At 38.1% G+C, this 13,258-nt stretch overlaps 3 protein-coding genes across 3 annotated transcripts; 1 reads left to right on the top strand and 2 right to left on the bottom strand.

Moving 5' to 3' along the window:
• The first annotated feature begins 2,824 nt into the window (after positions 1 to 2,824).
• Positions 2,825 to 3,676, top strand: LOC103341590 (hydroxyproline-rich glycoprotein family protein). Its single transcript, XM_008245134.3, has one exon. The coding sequence runs from the start codon at positions 3,053 to 3,055 to the stop codon at positions 3,533 to 3,535; it is 483 nt and encodes a 160-aa protein (XP_008243356.1). The 5' UTR covers positions 2,825 to 3,052; the 3' UTR covers positions 3,536 to 3,676.
• An 893-nt stretch (positions 3,677 to 4,569) lies between these two features.
• On the bottom strand, positions 4,570 to 8,825 carry LOC103341591 (TPX2 (targeting protein for Xklp2) protein family). The gene is made up of 10 exons (XM_089045960.1): positions 8,489 to 8,825; positions 8,303 to 8,375; positions 7,240 to 7,914; positions 6,775 to 7,008; positions 6,526 to 6,560; positions 6,359 to 6,445; positions 6,157 to 6,259; positions 5,980 to 6,051; positions 5,556 to 5,666; positions 4,570 to 5,346 (listed from the first exon to the last, which is right to left on the bottom strand). Exons 2-10 carry the CDS (start codon positions 8,342 to 8,344, stop codon positions 4,939 to 4,941), a joined length of 1,767 nt encoding a protein of 588 aa, XP_088902086.1. The 5' UTR covers positions 8,345 to 8,375; positions 8,489 to 8,825; the 3' UTR covers positions 4,570 to 4,938.
• A 1,546-nt stretch (positions 8,826 to 10,371) lies between these two features.
• LOC103341593 (putative aquaporin NIP-type) lies at positions 10,372 to 12,005 on the bottom strand. Its single transcript, XM_008245138.3, has 5 exons — positions 11,817 to 12,005; positions 11,499 to 11,720; positions 11,177 to 11,374; positions 10,999 to 11,060; positions 10,372 to 10,877 (listed from the first exon to the last, which is right to left on the bottom strand). Exons 1-5 carry the CDS (start codon positions 11,922 to 11,924, stop codon positions 10,664 to 10,666), a joined length of 804 nt encoding a protein of 267 aa, XP_008243360.1. The 5' UTR covers positions 11,925 to 12,005; the 3' UTR covers positions 10,372 to 10,663.
• Between the last annotated feature and the right edge of the window lie 1,253 nt (positions 12,006 to 13,258).

The raw sequence follows: 13,258 nt of genomic DNA, 5'->3' as shown, positions 1-13,258 counted from the left end.
AGTGACATGCGAACTTGAAAATGCCAACCATCTGATCTTCATGTCAAAAGTCATTCCATTCTGGCGACGTGTCGTATGTACAAGCGCCATGTGCTTCTGTGCTTTACAAGGAGAGATCAACTTCGGTTTCACCAAACTATGTAAAGGGTCCCGCAAGCTTTTTAGTGCACGCCTCTTTTCACATCCATTTACATGATCTTGGGTTTTGTAGGCAAGCCAACTAGCCAGTGGGTCGTCCTCGTCCGTCGATATTCATATCCTCATAGGGTTGGTTTGTTTGGTGTGTAATTATTAATTATAATCAAGATTTACTTGTCCTTATCTACTTACTCCTTCGTGCTGCAATTGGAGATAAACCATGGCTTAATTTAGTAAGAATGTGATTATGAATTTAGATGCCTTGCCACGCAGTACAGTGTGATTGGTTCGATCAAGGATAATGCAATAGTTGGTAGCTGTGAGAAAAATAGGCTACACCACACCAACCATGCAACTAACCAAACAGCAGGCTGATGGGTAAATGATCAAATCAAATATTGTCGTAAGCCTAACTAACGAGTTGAGTGAGTTGGGCCCTTGTATGAATGCTATTATGAATAAGAAGAAAAGAAGAAAAATATAATAGAAAATACATGACATCCGCACGATAATAACATTCATACATACAATGGTTTTGATTTATCATGACGACAAGTGTTCAAAGACAAATCAATTATGGTTATTCATTCCCTCCAAATGGAATTACCATGTTAACATTCACTCATTAATTAATATTCTTTATTTGTCGGTTGTATATAAAATTGTATAAGCAGGAAAGTAGCATTTTTGTTATTATATACAGACTGTTTGGTTGACAATAAGGAAGCACAACAGCCTGTAGTGTTGGATCAAATAATGCGACCTTTAGAGGTTTCATAAAGTATAGGCCATGGACCTTTTTTTACATAACACCCTCGCCTCTTTCTACAGATGACCGAAAGCATTATCCTTTTTTAAACCACAAATTCCAAAGTAAAAAGAATAGAGTCTCCTCATCATATTCATACCTACGTCACTCCTTATAAAAATAATTCGGATATAATTTAATTTGCGTACACCTTTCATTTTCCGAGTAAAATGAAAGTTACCCTTTCCATTACATATAATTATATATTTTGGTTGGTAAGTAAAATTATCTTATATTGTATTCAATTTCGGTCTTTCGTCGGGATGCAAATCATGTAATTATAATCATTTGGATGTATTTTCTTCTTATTATTTTCTTAAAATTAATAGATATACAATCAACCATTAACATGTGCAAGTTTAAGATCAGGACAACGATATTATTATTTGATTCTATTTAGATGTTGACGTTGTGTAGATGCGTGAATATTTTATCTTTTATTTTTTATTTAGGACCACAGAATCTTGATGAAACTAAATGAATTTGATGACCAGTTAATGAACCTAACGGAGGCTTTATCCTATTTGACCTTGTATTCGTTTGCATGATCAAGGTTTAAGAAACAGAAACGAATGGTATTTAGTGAGCGATCCAGTTGATTATGTTGGGTTGTGGGCTACACGAGAACTTGTTCGTCAAACTCACTCAACCGAGCTCTCATCACTTACTTTTGACTTCTTTTTCCAGCTGTGCCTTAAATTTGCGTAAGTAGCAAAGAAAGTCATGGATCACATTTTGGACGCTTTTCAAATGCAATTTAAACGCCTGTCTCTGTCTCTCCATGATTCCATTCTCAAATTTCTCACTAGCTTTTATATATAAGAACATGGTTAGGTGTAGAATTTAGTGACTAGGTTGACAAATCACATGGCCATATACGCACATCACACCCAAACAGACTTTCATTTGTGCTTCTACTTTGGTAATATAAAATTGAAAACCATGCACCAATTTCGGATGGAGATGTCTTTGAGATAGTTAGACATCATACAACGTAGTCAATACTCGTGACTTAATAAAGGACTAGCTAGCTAGTTTATAACAATAATATTGTACCTGTTATACAAGGCTTATGCCTCAAGAATGTTCCTCCTTATATTATAGTCTAATGATAATTAATCAAAGATTAACAACTCATTAATTAAGCTTTTTGAAACTCCATTCCATCGATGCCTTTGGAGAGTTTGGCAAGATCCAGGACAGTGGATTAACACAAGTTTCAACTAAATAGCTGGGAACAGGATACAATACCATGGAATTTGGGCTGCCTTGTTCGTAGGGCATTATTATTATTATTACAATAATAATAGCTAGCTAGACTACAAGTCTACAACCTTCTCTTCTCTCCTCTCACAGAGAGTAGGTACGCCCCCCGCATAAACCTCCCCCACGTGGGGTTGAGTTCTTCTCACTAATTTACTAGTACGGGACCCAAGTCAATTTCCTCATGCCACGCATTCCACTTCGAGAGAGATAAAGACATAATGGCCCATGACCTTAAAGCATACCACTTCGGGGTCCTCCGCCGGAACGAGTGGTGGCCTTCGACTTGGCCGTCGACTCGTGAGAGTAGAAGTGGAAGGCGCCGGGTGTTGTTGTCAAAGGGCCTAAACCACATACATATCCAACTTTTTATCTAGTCATATAGCTAGGCGCCGGGTGTTGCTATATGACTTTTCGATGCGCAAGGTTTTGTTTATTTTATTTTTCTTTTCATATTGAAATGTGTTTCGGAACCAACCTTTGGTATCAACATTGAATAACTAGTATCCAAGTTTCATGTACGAGTGTGACATCCTCTAATCATACCGCAAAAACTAAGAGTCGTCAAAAGTAGCTAGGTATAATTTGCTTTTGTACGCTCCCTTCCTTTTGTATATATGGATCCTTTTTCTATTTTCTCTGTTTTTCTTGAGTCGTGACAAGACTCTCATAGTCTCCTTCTCCTCCTAATAGCAAACAGCTTACCTCCATCACCACTCACCCACTCCACTTGTTTACTTTGTTTTCTTCTCCAACCCCCAACCCCCAACCACCTTTCTCCTTTCTCTTATTCATTTCAACGTTTCCTCAAAACCTTTCCATCCACAATAACGCACCATCACCATGGCTGCTGCTGCTAACATATTAAACCCACTTATTCTCTCATTCTCAACCCTCTTCCTGGTCTCCATTCTTCTCAGCTTCCCGGCGACAACAACTTCAGATAATCCGTGCGCATATCCATGTTATCCTCCACCTACCGGCACCGGCAGCACTACTCCGGTGACCACCACAACACCGCCTCCGCCGTCGACTCAAACCGGGTCATACCCGCCTCCTCCGACCGTCTACAATAACCCAACTGGATCGGGATATTCCTCTTACAACCCTCCTCCATCCACTTACAATGGTGGTGGTGGATATGCTGGTGCCAATCCCCCTCCTGACCCCATCCTTCCCTATTTCCCATTCTACTACAAAAACGGTGCTCGCGGAAACGGAGACGCTTCATCAGCAACCCCCCTCATTACAAGATCATCCACCCTCTTCAACACTATTGCCACCACCAATATTCTACTTGTATTTGTCTTCTTCTTTTTTCTCTAGTTTTCTGTAACAATCTTCTTCTTCTTCTTCTTTTAATCAATGAATTACCTAGCTGGAGCTGGTCACAATTTGGGTGTCATGATCAAATATCATCATGTTTTGGTTGAATGGAAATCAGTCATGTTAAATATTTTTATGGTACATGTTTCATGAGATTGATTGATCCAAGAGTGGTATGTATTTAGTTGCAGTTGCAGAAATGAGGGTGAGAGAAACAGAGCAAGTGATAACGATGATGATGATGATGATACATAGAATTAATATTATATTGCTTATGTTTTGTCTTAATGCGATGCTTAACCTCCCAATTGAAATATTACATCACCTGTTTTGGTGATTGCTCGCAAAGGACAACAACCAATAGGCTTAATTACACAGTCGGCAGGTCAATGGAACGGAAACTTCAAGATGCCTTCCTTATCCTCCTTTAGGCTCCTTCCTTTCAGTTTTTTGTCTTCATTCAAACTTTTTAAATGCATGGCAAACCAAATGGAGCTAAGCTCAGTTCCATTACATTTCAAGGTCCATTTTATGTCTTGTAAATTAATAAAATTGGTCCGCTAAAAGAACAATAAAGGCTAAACAAAGGTTAAAAGTTTTCAAACTTGGTTGTTAAGAGTTGCAACCACTAATGCAGTATGTATATAAAGATAATAGAATAGGTTTGCTATGGTGGTGGGGTGGGGGTCCTTTGGTTGGTACTTACTACTTAAGAGTCAAAAGTAGAGTAGAGACACAAGGAGTATTATCTTTCTCCCTACGACATTCCAACCCACACAAGCTTTTTAAGTAGAAGATTCCCAACATTTTATCAAACATAAGGGAATTCAAAAGCATTGAGACTGTGACTTGTCATATTATTTAGTGGGAAGGCAGAAAATCTTGAGACATCCGGGATTTGATCCGTAAAAAGATGGGTCAAGGTTCCATGCCACTGCAAAAATTCTTCATTTTTTGTGGGGAAATGATAGAATTTCAATTGAATGACCATAGAAAAGCTCTGTTCTGTTCTGTGCCAGCAACAAACTCGCTAATCCATTTCAAAGAGACATACTTTGATTGAAAGAGAACTTGCTTTCATTACAATCTACCTGATGAATAATATAATTTAATCAATTTTTAATTTATCATATTTATAAGGTGGCAAGAGGGCCTAGCCTAGGCAATTTTAGCCCCTCAAAACAGCGCAACCATTATTATTATGTCTATTCAGCTTATATGCTTTTGTTACAAGCTTTGCATGGATAAAACTGTCTGTGGGACTCTAAAAGTGATAGCAAAGGGAACGCTAGCCTCAACAGCTGATTTTGATGATCACTAACAGTAATAATGATTGTCACCAATACCATAAATTGAAGCATACTGTGGATGATGGGATGACAAAAGGAACAAGGACCCTTCATTCATGAAGCAACACCAACTGTTAGATGACCCATTCTGGAACTGCTTCCGAAGCCGATGCCTTTCATACCCTTCCTTGACATCTCTGTGCTATTTCTTTCGCCTCCCGCTTTCTGCTTCCCCTCACTTTTCCGACCTTTTGCCACCTTACCACTTTCTAAAAACCGCTGTTTCTGCACATTAGCATCCTTCTCTTTTTCTTTCATCCTGCTGCCTTCACTTTTTGTTTTCGTATCTCGGGATAAGTTGGTTTCTCCTGAGGCATCATGTGATTCAGTTGTGCTTACAGGAGCACTAGAAGTGGGATCTTCATCCTTTCCTACCTCTGAATGTGAGGCCAATCCTGCAGCAGCTCCACTCCCTGGACTTGTTGACTTGCCTTGTACTTTAGAGAATTTGGTAGATGCAGCCTGAAAGACATAGAAATGGAATGTTTGGTAAAATGAAAGAACAGCTAATCATGATTTAGAACACCACAAGTCATTCTCTATCTCACAATATATTCTACATCCGTTTTCACGAGTGAATTGGAATTTATGCTCCAATTCAAACTGGGCCTCATTGATTCACTTGGAATCTATCTCCTGTCTTAAAAATGCAATGTAAGACATTTATTTACCTTGTTTCCATCAGGCCCTGAAGTCATAGCTACATTGTAGAAAGAAGGCATTGGTGCTGCTTTGAAGTTGAGGCTTTTCCGGAATTGTTTAATCTCAGCTTCTGTCTTTTCCTGCCGCATAACAGTAACCTAAACCCATTGAGATTCTTAAGAGAAGTTTCGAAAGCATGCAATCAGGAATATTTGAGTTGCATTATCATCGAACATTTGCCTGATATATGAGTAACTATATAAACTTTAGCATCCAAAAGTTCAGGAATAGATTAGACCCACAACAACTGCATCATTGTACCAAGCATAACATAGCATTCTAATCATTTGAAAAACATAATTATCTTTTTCAACATACTAATGCATCCCACACTGAAATTGCCGAATAATTCAGCATTATATAGAGAAGATAGTATTTGAATAATTTCTTTACCTGCTTTCTTGCTTGGATCTTACTCATCTCATCTTCCTTAGCGTGCATTTTTTCTTCCAACTTCATGGAAAACTGGATTGTATGAGCCACAAGGACAAAGGAACAAGTCACTTCAATGTTGTAAGCCATATAAATCTAAACCCAAAATCTAAAGGAACTGCAAATTCAGAAAAATACATGCTGGCTTGCCTTTTTCCTCCTTTCTGCTCGTTCAGAACTTTTGAAATTGAAAGTTGCAACACTTGATCTCGTATCAGACTTGGTCACTCTGTGGTTAAGCCTATATGAGAAAGGAAAAGGGAAAGGTGATTTCCATCAAAATTCAACAGTTCGAGAGATAGAAACATCTAATAGCATTGAATAAGAAATGTTAATATACCTGTTTGCTGTTTGGCATCTTCTGGGGTCAGGCTTGAATGCCGGAGGTTGAGGTTCATCAAGTTTCTTGCCTCGTGACTCTTTATCACTACAACAATGTAAGAAGGATATATGAGGTTCCATTCAATAAAGCATGCAGGATTTCCACTTACAAAAAACAGTATATACCTTGTACTCTCATGAACAGATTTCCCTTCAGATCTCTAGACTCCTGTGTGGAATAAAAAAAGAGAAAGGCGCAATGATGAATAATAAATAAAGGATTGCAGTATCCAAAGGCATACCATTATTGGGAAACTAATATATATATACTATATAGTACATCATCATTTAGAGGGTGAAGAACATCATAAATACGAGGACATGAAATACCTTTATCATATTTTGGCATTTTAGTGGTAAATACGTATCATGAACAATGCTTACCTCTAATTTTGAAGTTCTGCGTCCAGAATGTGTTGATGGAATGGTAGTTTTTGATGACAGCTTTTCTTTATCCGTTCTCCTCCGTGTGCCCTCTCTTTCTCTTGTATTAGAATTCTTTGTAGGATCTTTAGATGCCTCACAAGAAATGCTTCTCTGGACCTGAGAAATGCTGGCCTTAGAATTGTCTCTGGGCTTGGAAGTTTTGGATTCTTTTGCATCCTTCAACTAGATAGGACACAAGGAGTATAAGCAACATAGCATTGGTTCTCAAACAGCAAAAGGAAAGTAAATCGGGAAGCACATATGTAGATGCTATAATGTTATAATTATATCCATATTGTTTTTCGTCAGATATAATTACATCTAGATTTTAATGCAAAAGAGTCTATAGTAAATACTACTACTAACTAGAGAAAAATGTCTTATTATGATGAAAGTATTCTTAGGAGCCCAAACCTTTGGAGAAGCACTTTGCCAAGTTTCTACAATAGTGCTATCAATTTTCTTAGCTGCTTCAGTCTTGGGGCATATATTAACAGGGTTAGAAGATTCATCAGCATTCGCTGCATCACCATTATGATTCTTATTTACATCAGTCTCTGGTTCATCAATAGTTGAAGAAAACTTGTCACAATCCTTTCCGGGTTGATGTGTTTCCTCAGAATTTGCATCTTCAACAGCACCATCGACCAAAATATCATCATCCTTTAAGGAAGATACCTTCTGAGGACTAGACAATAAAACTTCAGGATCTTCTTTTTCACATTCGGTCACAACACTACAGTCTCCATGATACTCTGAACCATCCGGGCTCTCATCAAATTGAGCATAACTGCTGCCTTCATTTCCATGTTCAAATTCTTCCCTGTAAGCACCACTCTCCAAGACATCATTTTCGGAGACTTGAGAATCTGTACCATGATGACACTCGGGTAAATTTGGTTTGGGAAGACCCTTCTTTTTGAAATGAGCTTCAAAGTAAGCTTTCTTCTTAATAACTGAACCTGGTTTCAAGCATTTTTCGACCTCTTCAACATATCTGTTATGTGAGAAAGATGATCTCTTTTCCCAAGATAACGCTTCATTTTCGAACCTCCCAAATGATATGGAACCAGAGTGTAAAGAGTCTGACTGTCCAATTCCAAACAAGTGGCTGTTATTGGAATGACTATAAAACAGATTGAATCGCTAAACAAATTTTTTAATTCATGCACTTTGTGGGAAATTTTGTATGCATTACTATATCAGTTTTTGGACACCTCTGCTGAAAATCAATCAAATCAGAAAAGCAGATCACAATTCATTACAATATCCAATTCCATGGCTTTTGCCAACACTTACAAAATTTCTACAACATGACCAAAATTCTTTTGTATCTCATAACATTCCTAAAATTTTCCTGATTAAGTAGTTGATCTCAGATTGGTACATATTTTATGAACCTTTACTTCCAAACAAACAAAATTGGAATGAAAATATACAATCAAGCACAGACTAAAAGGTGGAAACAAAGAAGTACCTGAAAGCTAAAACTAAAGGGTTCTTCTATCTCCCCAGACATGATTATAATCAGCCCTCAAAGGAATGTCAATCTTTCAGAGACAAAAAAGAAAATTAATAAGCAAGCAAACATGGGCAAGTCTCCGTTTATCCAAAACCCAAATGAGAAAAAGTCACTGAATTGCAGGAAATGTTAAGAGCTTACCTTAACTAGAAGGGGGAATTTCAGAGGTGCAAGAAACGCATATAAATCAGATTAGCGGTGGCTGGGGCTTGGATCCCAGAGAAGGAAACAGGAGAATGAAGCAAAATGTTAGTTAGGCATCTGAAGCAGGCGTGTTAGGAGGGAAAACACACACATGACACAACACCAAAGAAACCCATTACTTTGTCTTTGCCTTTAGATCTTGCTTCTTTTTCTTTGTTTTTGGGGGGTTACAAAATTAGATCTTTTTTTTTTGCTAACAAGCTTCTGAGGCTTTTTTTTTTTGGTCTGAACAAGCTTCTGAGGCTGAGAGAGAGAAAGAGACAGACTTTTTGGTGAGTGAGCGAGAAGTGATTAGTGTACTCATAAGTTGTCAAGTACTTCCGAAATGTAAAGTTGGGATATATGCTTAAAAAGGTTGTTTTGTATCAATCAGTCAGTCAAACCATTTCTCAATCTCAATCTCACCAATCGATGATGGTTGGCTTTTCGCCTCTTAATTATTATCTTCTTTCTTTCTGACACTTCGATAACGCCTTCAAACCCTCCGTTCATTCCGTCGTTACTGTCCTCTGTTAATACTTTTGCCTGCCTGCCAGCAGCTTCACCTCCATACCCTTATTTTCCTATAAATTAACAGTTTTTTCTATATAATTAAAAGGTATGCTTTTTATTTATTTACTTTATGTACATAAATGATAGTATAAATTAATTTAATTTACGAACAGGAATTCGAATTGGGAGTAAAAATATGAATTCATGGTCTTCAACTAGTCTAACCCACGTCATGCTTTCAATTTTTTTTTAATATGAAGCATTTGATTAGAAAACTTTAAGGAGGATATAATCATTTGGTTAGGAATCAGGGTTGGCCCGGCCACACACCAATTGGGACAAACTGAAAACCTGCTGTAGGAGCATGTGCATGGGCCCTGCATGTCTCGACCTGCCCAACATATACAAAGATACCGGACCGGCCACGCCTGTGTAAACTCGGATCCTGTCCATTTAATGAATTGTATGTCTTGCGATCCTGTCCCTTTATCGACTTTTTTTTCCCCTTTGGTTCGCCCGCTTAGGTAGTAATATATATCCCTAATCCTTGTTAAGTGAAGACATGTCACTTTGGGCTCTCTGTCCTCACGGTTTTGTTTCTGGGAGCTCGAGTGAATCACCCAGGATTCTCCTCGCTTAAGAGTTCCTAAGAAGAAGCCAGTGAGCTCCCAAAAGGCCTCGTGCTAGGAAGAGAAGTGCCCACACATTTAAGCACTTCATCTTTCCCTCCCCGAGCGATGTGGGATTGCTCACCGTTCTTGTTTCCCCAAGACACGGGTCTTACAAGACAAGACACCATTTATACAGGGAAAGAAAATAACAAAGATGAAACTGCCCATGTGGCATCATAGGTTAGAGTCAATGGTATGGCCTAGCTAGAAATTAAGATTTGGTGGGAGGGCTTATCAGATGGGAAAGTCTATGGCTTCATCATAAATTTGAAGAACATATAATAAACCAAAGGAATATATATATAACAATCTTAAAATTGTTTAATGAAGGTACATCAAAACCACATGGAGCTCATCACATGAGTCATCGTGCCGAGCTATCTATCACATGAAACTGTCACACTGGATCACATGACAGGCTACCTTCACATATATATATATATATATAATTCATTAATTAGAAGTTCATGAGAAGAGAAAGTGCATGCGTACGTACACTCTCTCCAGCCTCACATCTAGTAGGGGCAGAGCATCCTATTCCTACCAAGGTGATCATAAACTGTAAACTATCGCATGGTCATATTGGAAATCAAACGTTATTTTGGTAGAGTAACAAATAAAAGAGAAGTTATAATTTGCTAGCCATGATTTCTGCTTTCGAAGTTTTATTAGCTAGGTATCTCGAAAATGACAGAGATTTGTATAACATTGTACATAGAAAATGGAAAAGAAAGTACAATTACACCTAGAGATGAGTTTCGATTAATCCCTTGCACAGAATAAGAAACTAATTATAATTTAGGATTTAATATATGGTACCATACCATATGCCCTAGGGTTAGGATATACATATGTCCACATATATGGTTGATGGAGAAGATGATGGATCCCATCGCCGAAGCAGTAATAATTAAACGGATGCAAATGAAGTAATGAATGAATAGGATGATCAAGGTTTAGTGGAGAGGGACTTGATGAAGGAAGCACTCTTGGTTAACTCGCGGAGTGGTTTGTCAGTAAATCTAATCAAATTGTAGGCAAATCCACCGAGTACGGTGCCCACTATTGGACCTGCAAAGTAAATCCACAGTCCCTTGTATGTGTGCATCACAATTGCTGGCCCTAGACTCCTCGCTGGGTTCATTGATGCCCCTGATACTGGCCTGCATGCACATATTCAATTTCTTTAACTAGCTATTATCATGTTAATTAGAACTGTGAAGCAAATTTTTATGTAAAGATATGGAAAATTAGCGGTCCATGCATGTAAGTGTATATATGTACCCGGCAACGAAGACATCGATCACTATTGTCATTCCTACAGCAATTCCTGCCAGTTCTCCAATCTGCATACACACACACACACACACATATATATATATATATAAAATGTAAAATGAATATATCCAGGAGATGGAAGTTGATTAATAAAAATGAAGAAAGATATTAATTATATACTAACAGCTCTGTTGTCGGTGGCAACGCCCGAAATAACAAACATCAAAAGAAAGGAGGCAATGATCTCAATGATCAAAGATCGAATATCTGATCCAACTGGTAAAGTACCAAAGTACGCGGTTTGGGGTACGTCCAAAAGAAGGCATAGCGTCCCGCTTGCAAGGATGGATCCTAACACCTGCGCCACAACATATAAAGGCACCTGCAAATGCAATCAAATGCAATGCAATGCAAGTATCACAAATTAATTAATTAATTAACCTCAAGAATGTAATTAGTTAGTTAATTAATTGGGATTATGAATTAGTTTATATATGGATTCATGCCTCTTTGACTGGAAAATGGCGAAAGATGGCAAAGGTGACGGTGACAGCGGGATTAAAGTGGGCGCCGGAGATATGGCCAACGGCATAGACCATGACCATAACAATTAATCCCCACGTAATTGCAATCCCTGGAAATGTTACAGAACCGTAAATCTTATTCACTGCTACCGAACCACACCCGATAAATATCACGAAATATGTCCCAATCACCTCTGCAATTACCTGCACGTGAGGAGGTTTAATTAGGTATTATGCATGCATATATGATATATATATATAATATTCAGTGAGATCCGTCAGCCACCCACAAGGCGTTACCTTTTGGGTAAGTTGAACAATCTCAGAAGAAGAGCAAATCCCAGAATTTGTGCTGTCCGTACCCGAGCTGCCACCTTCTTCCATGTTTTTCATGGCTTGATCAGACATTTTGTTACTCTTTATTTTAACTATATGTTACACAATTTCCCCAATATTAGTTACTCTCTCTCTCTCTCTCTCTCTCTCTCTCTCTCTGTGATCTCTAGGAAGCAAGCAAGCAAGAAAAATAAGTGTGACTGGAAAGAAATTTAAATTGCAAACAATGTCCTGGTTTTGGGTAAATCAATGGTTCGGCTGTTTTGGCGATTAGCCAATGGAGGTAACGTTTCTAAGAAAAATTAGGTATTAAAGATAACCATCTTTATTAATTAGTGTTTGAGACAAACAGTATTTCTGTTTTGGTTTTAATACATAGCAATTGAATTTTGTTTTGGATTTGGCAAAAGAGAAGGTCCAAATTCGTTGACTCACCTTACATTAAACACTAAAACGACAATTATACATTTTTTTGTTTAAAAAGGTGACCCAAATTCGTTGGGTTCCTTTTTTTAATTATTTTTATCAGATCATATCGAGAGACCTAAGGCATTTTGAGAGCTCTTGTCAACCAAAACAACATCGGTGGCGTCATCAGAAAGTCAAGTAGAGTGATCAAGCAGCTACAATAGGCCATCGGGGCCAAGATCCGAATCGAAAAAGCCCAAGTCAAGTCCCCGGACCGGGTAGTGGTGGTCGTCGCTTCGAGCGCAATATGTTCCAAGATGTGGTTGAGAACTCCAGGCTTTAAAAATATTAATGGTGGTAGGGAAGAGGAGATTGAGGTGGGGTGGTTTCGTGGGGGGGATTGGGTCTGATAGGGAAAGGCGGTAAGGTGGTGGAGAAGATTAGGAAAGAGACTGGTTATAAAATTAGGGTTTTGAATGAGAAATTGCAGGCTTGTTCAGTTTCTATGGACGAGATGGTCGAGGTGAGTTTGTGTCTTTGTTTTTTCGAGACTTCAATTACGTTTTGGATGTAAATTAGATAAGTTGTGTGTATATTGAGTTAGTTTGAGTTTGGGTTTTACTTCAAAGGCCTGCATTTGCATTCACTTGTTGTTGGTATTTGTGTATGATGTATTGAATTTGTCCCATTTAGCTTACGTCAAAATCCTAAATTGATGGAAATTGGCTAAATGCATGAAAGAGTTCTACTATGTAGTCATGAGGTTCAATTTGTGTAACATGGGGATTAAAACTCAACCCAAGAGATGTTACAAACTCTTCAGCAATTTGGGGCCAATTAATATTAGGATATGCTACAAGATGAGCATTGTAATTTCCTATAGCACCAACAAATTTTCCCGTTATTTCCCATTATTTCCATTCGCTCTGGTTTTCTAGTTCTACTTGATATATATTTGAGTTTGCTTTAAAATTTCTAGTTGGTGCATGTTTTTAGTC

This window comes from Prunus mume, linkage group LG2 (assembly GCF_029339155.1).
Source record: "Prunus mume cultivar Tortuosa linkage group LG2, ASM2933915v1, whole genome shotgun sequence".
Lineage (NCBI taxonomy): Eukaryota > Viridiplantae > Streptophyta > Magnoliopsida > Rosales > Rosaceae > Prunus > Prunus mume.
Note: the sequence above shows the minus strand (reverse complement) of the source record. Positions and strands in the feature narration are given on the sequence as shown.

Coding starts and splice junctions, on each gene's coding strand:
- LOC103341590 (XM_008245134.3), top strand. CDS start 3,053: ATGGCTGCTGCTGCTAACATATTAAACCCACTTATTCTCTCATTCTCA.
- LOC103341591 (XM_089045960.1), bottom strand. CDS start 8,344: ATGTCTGGGGAGATAGAAGAACCCTTTAGTTTTAGCTTTCAG. Junction 7,915..8,302: donor CCTTTAGTTTTAGCTTTCAG/GTACTTCTTTGT, acceptor GGAATTGGACAG/TCAGACTCTTTACACTCTGG. Junction 5,667..5,979: donor AGATCCAAGCAAGAAAGCAG/GTAAAGAAATTA, acceptor GTTATGCGGCAG/GAAAAGACAGAAGCTGAGAT.
- LOC103341593 (XM_008245138.3), bottom strand. CDS start 11,924: ATGTCTGATCAAGCCATGAAAAACATGGAAGAAGGTGGCAGCTCGGGT. Junction 11,375..11,498: donor GCCATTTTCCAGTCAAAGAG/GCATGAATCCAT, acceptor TTGCATTTGCAG/GTGCCTTTATATGTTGTGGC. Junction 10,878..10,998: donor ATCGATGTCTTCGTTGCCGG/GTACATATATAC, acceptor ATGTGCATGCAG/GCCAGTATCAGGGGCATCAA.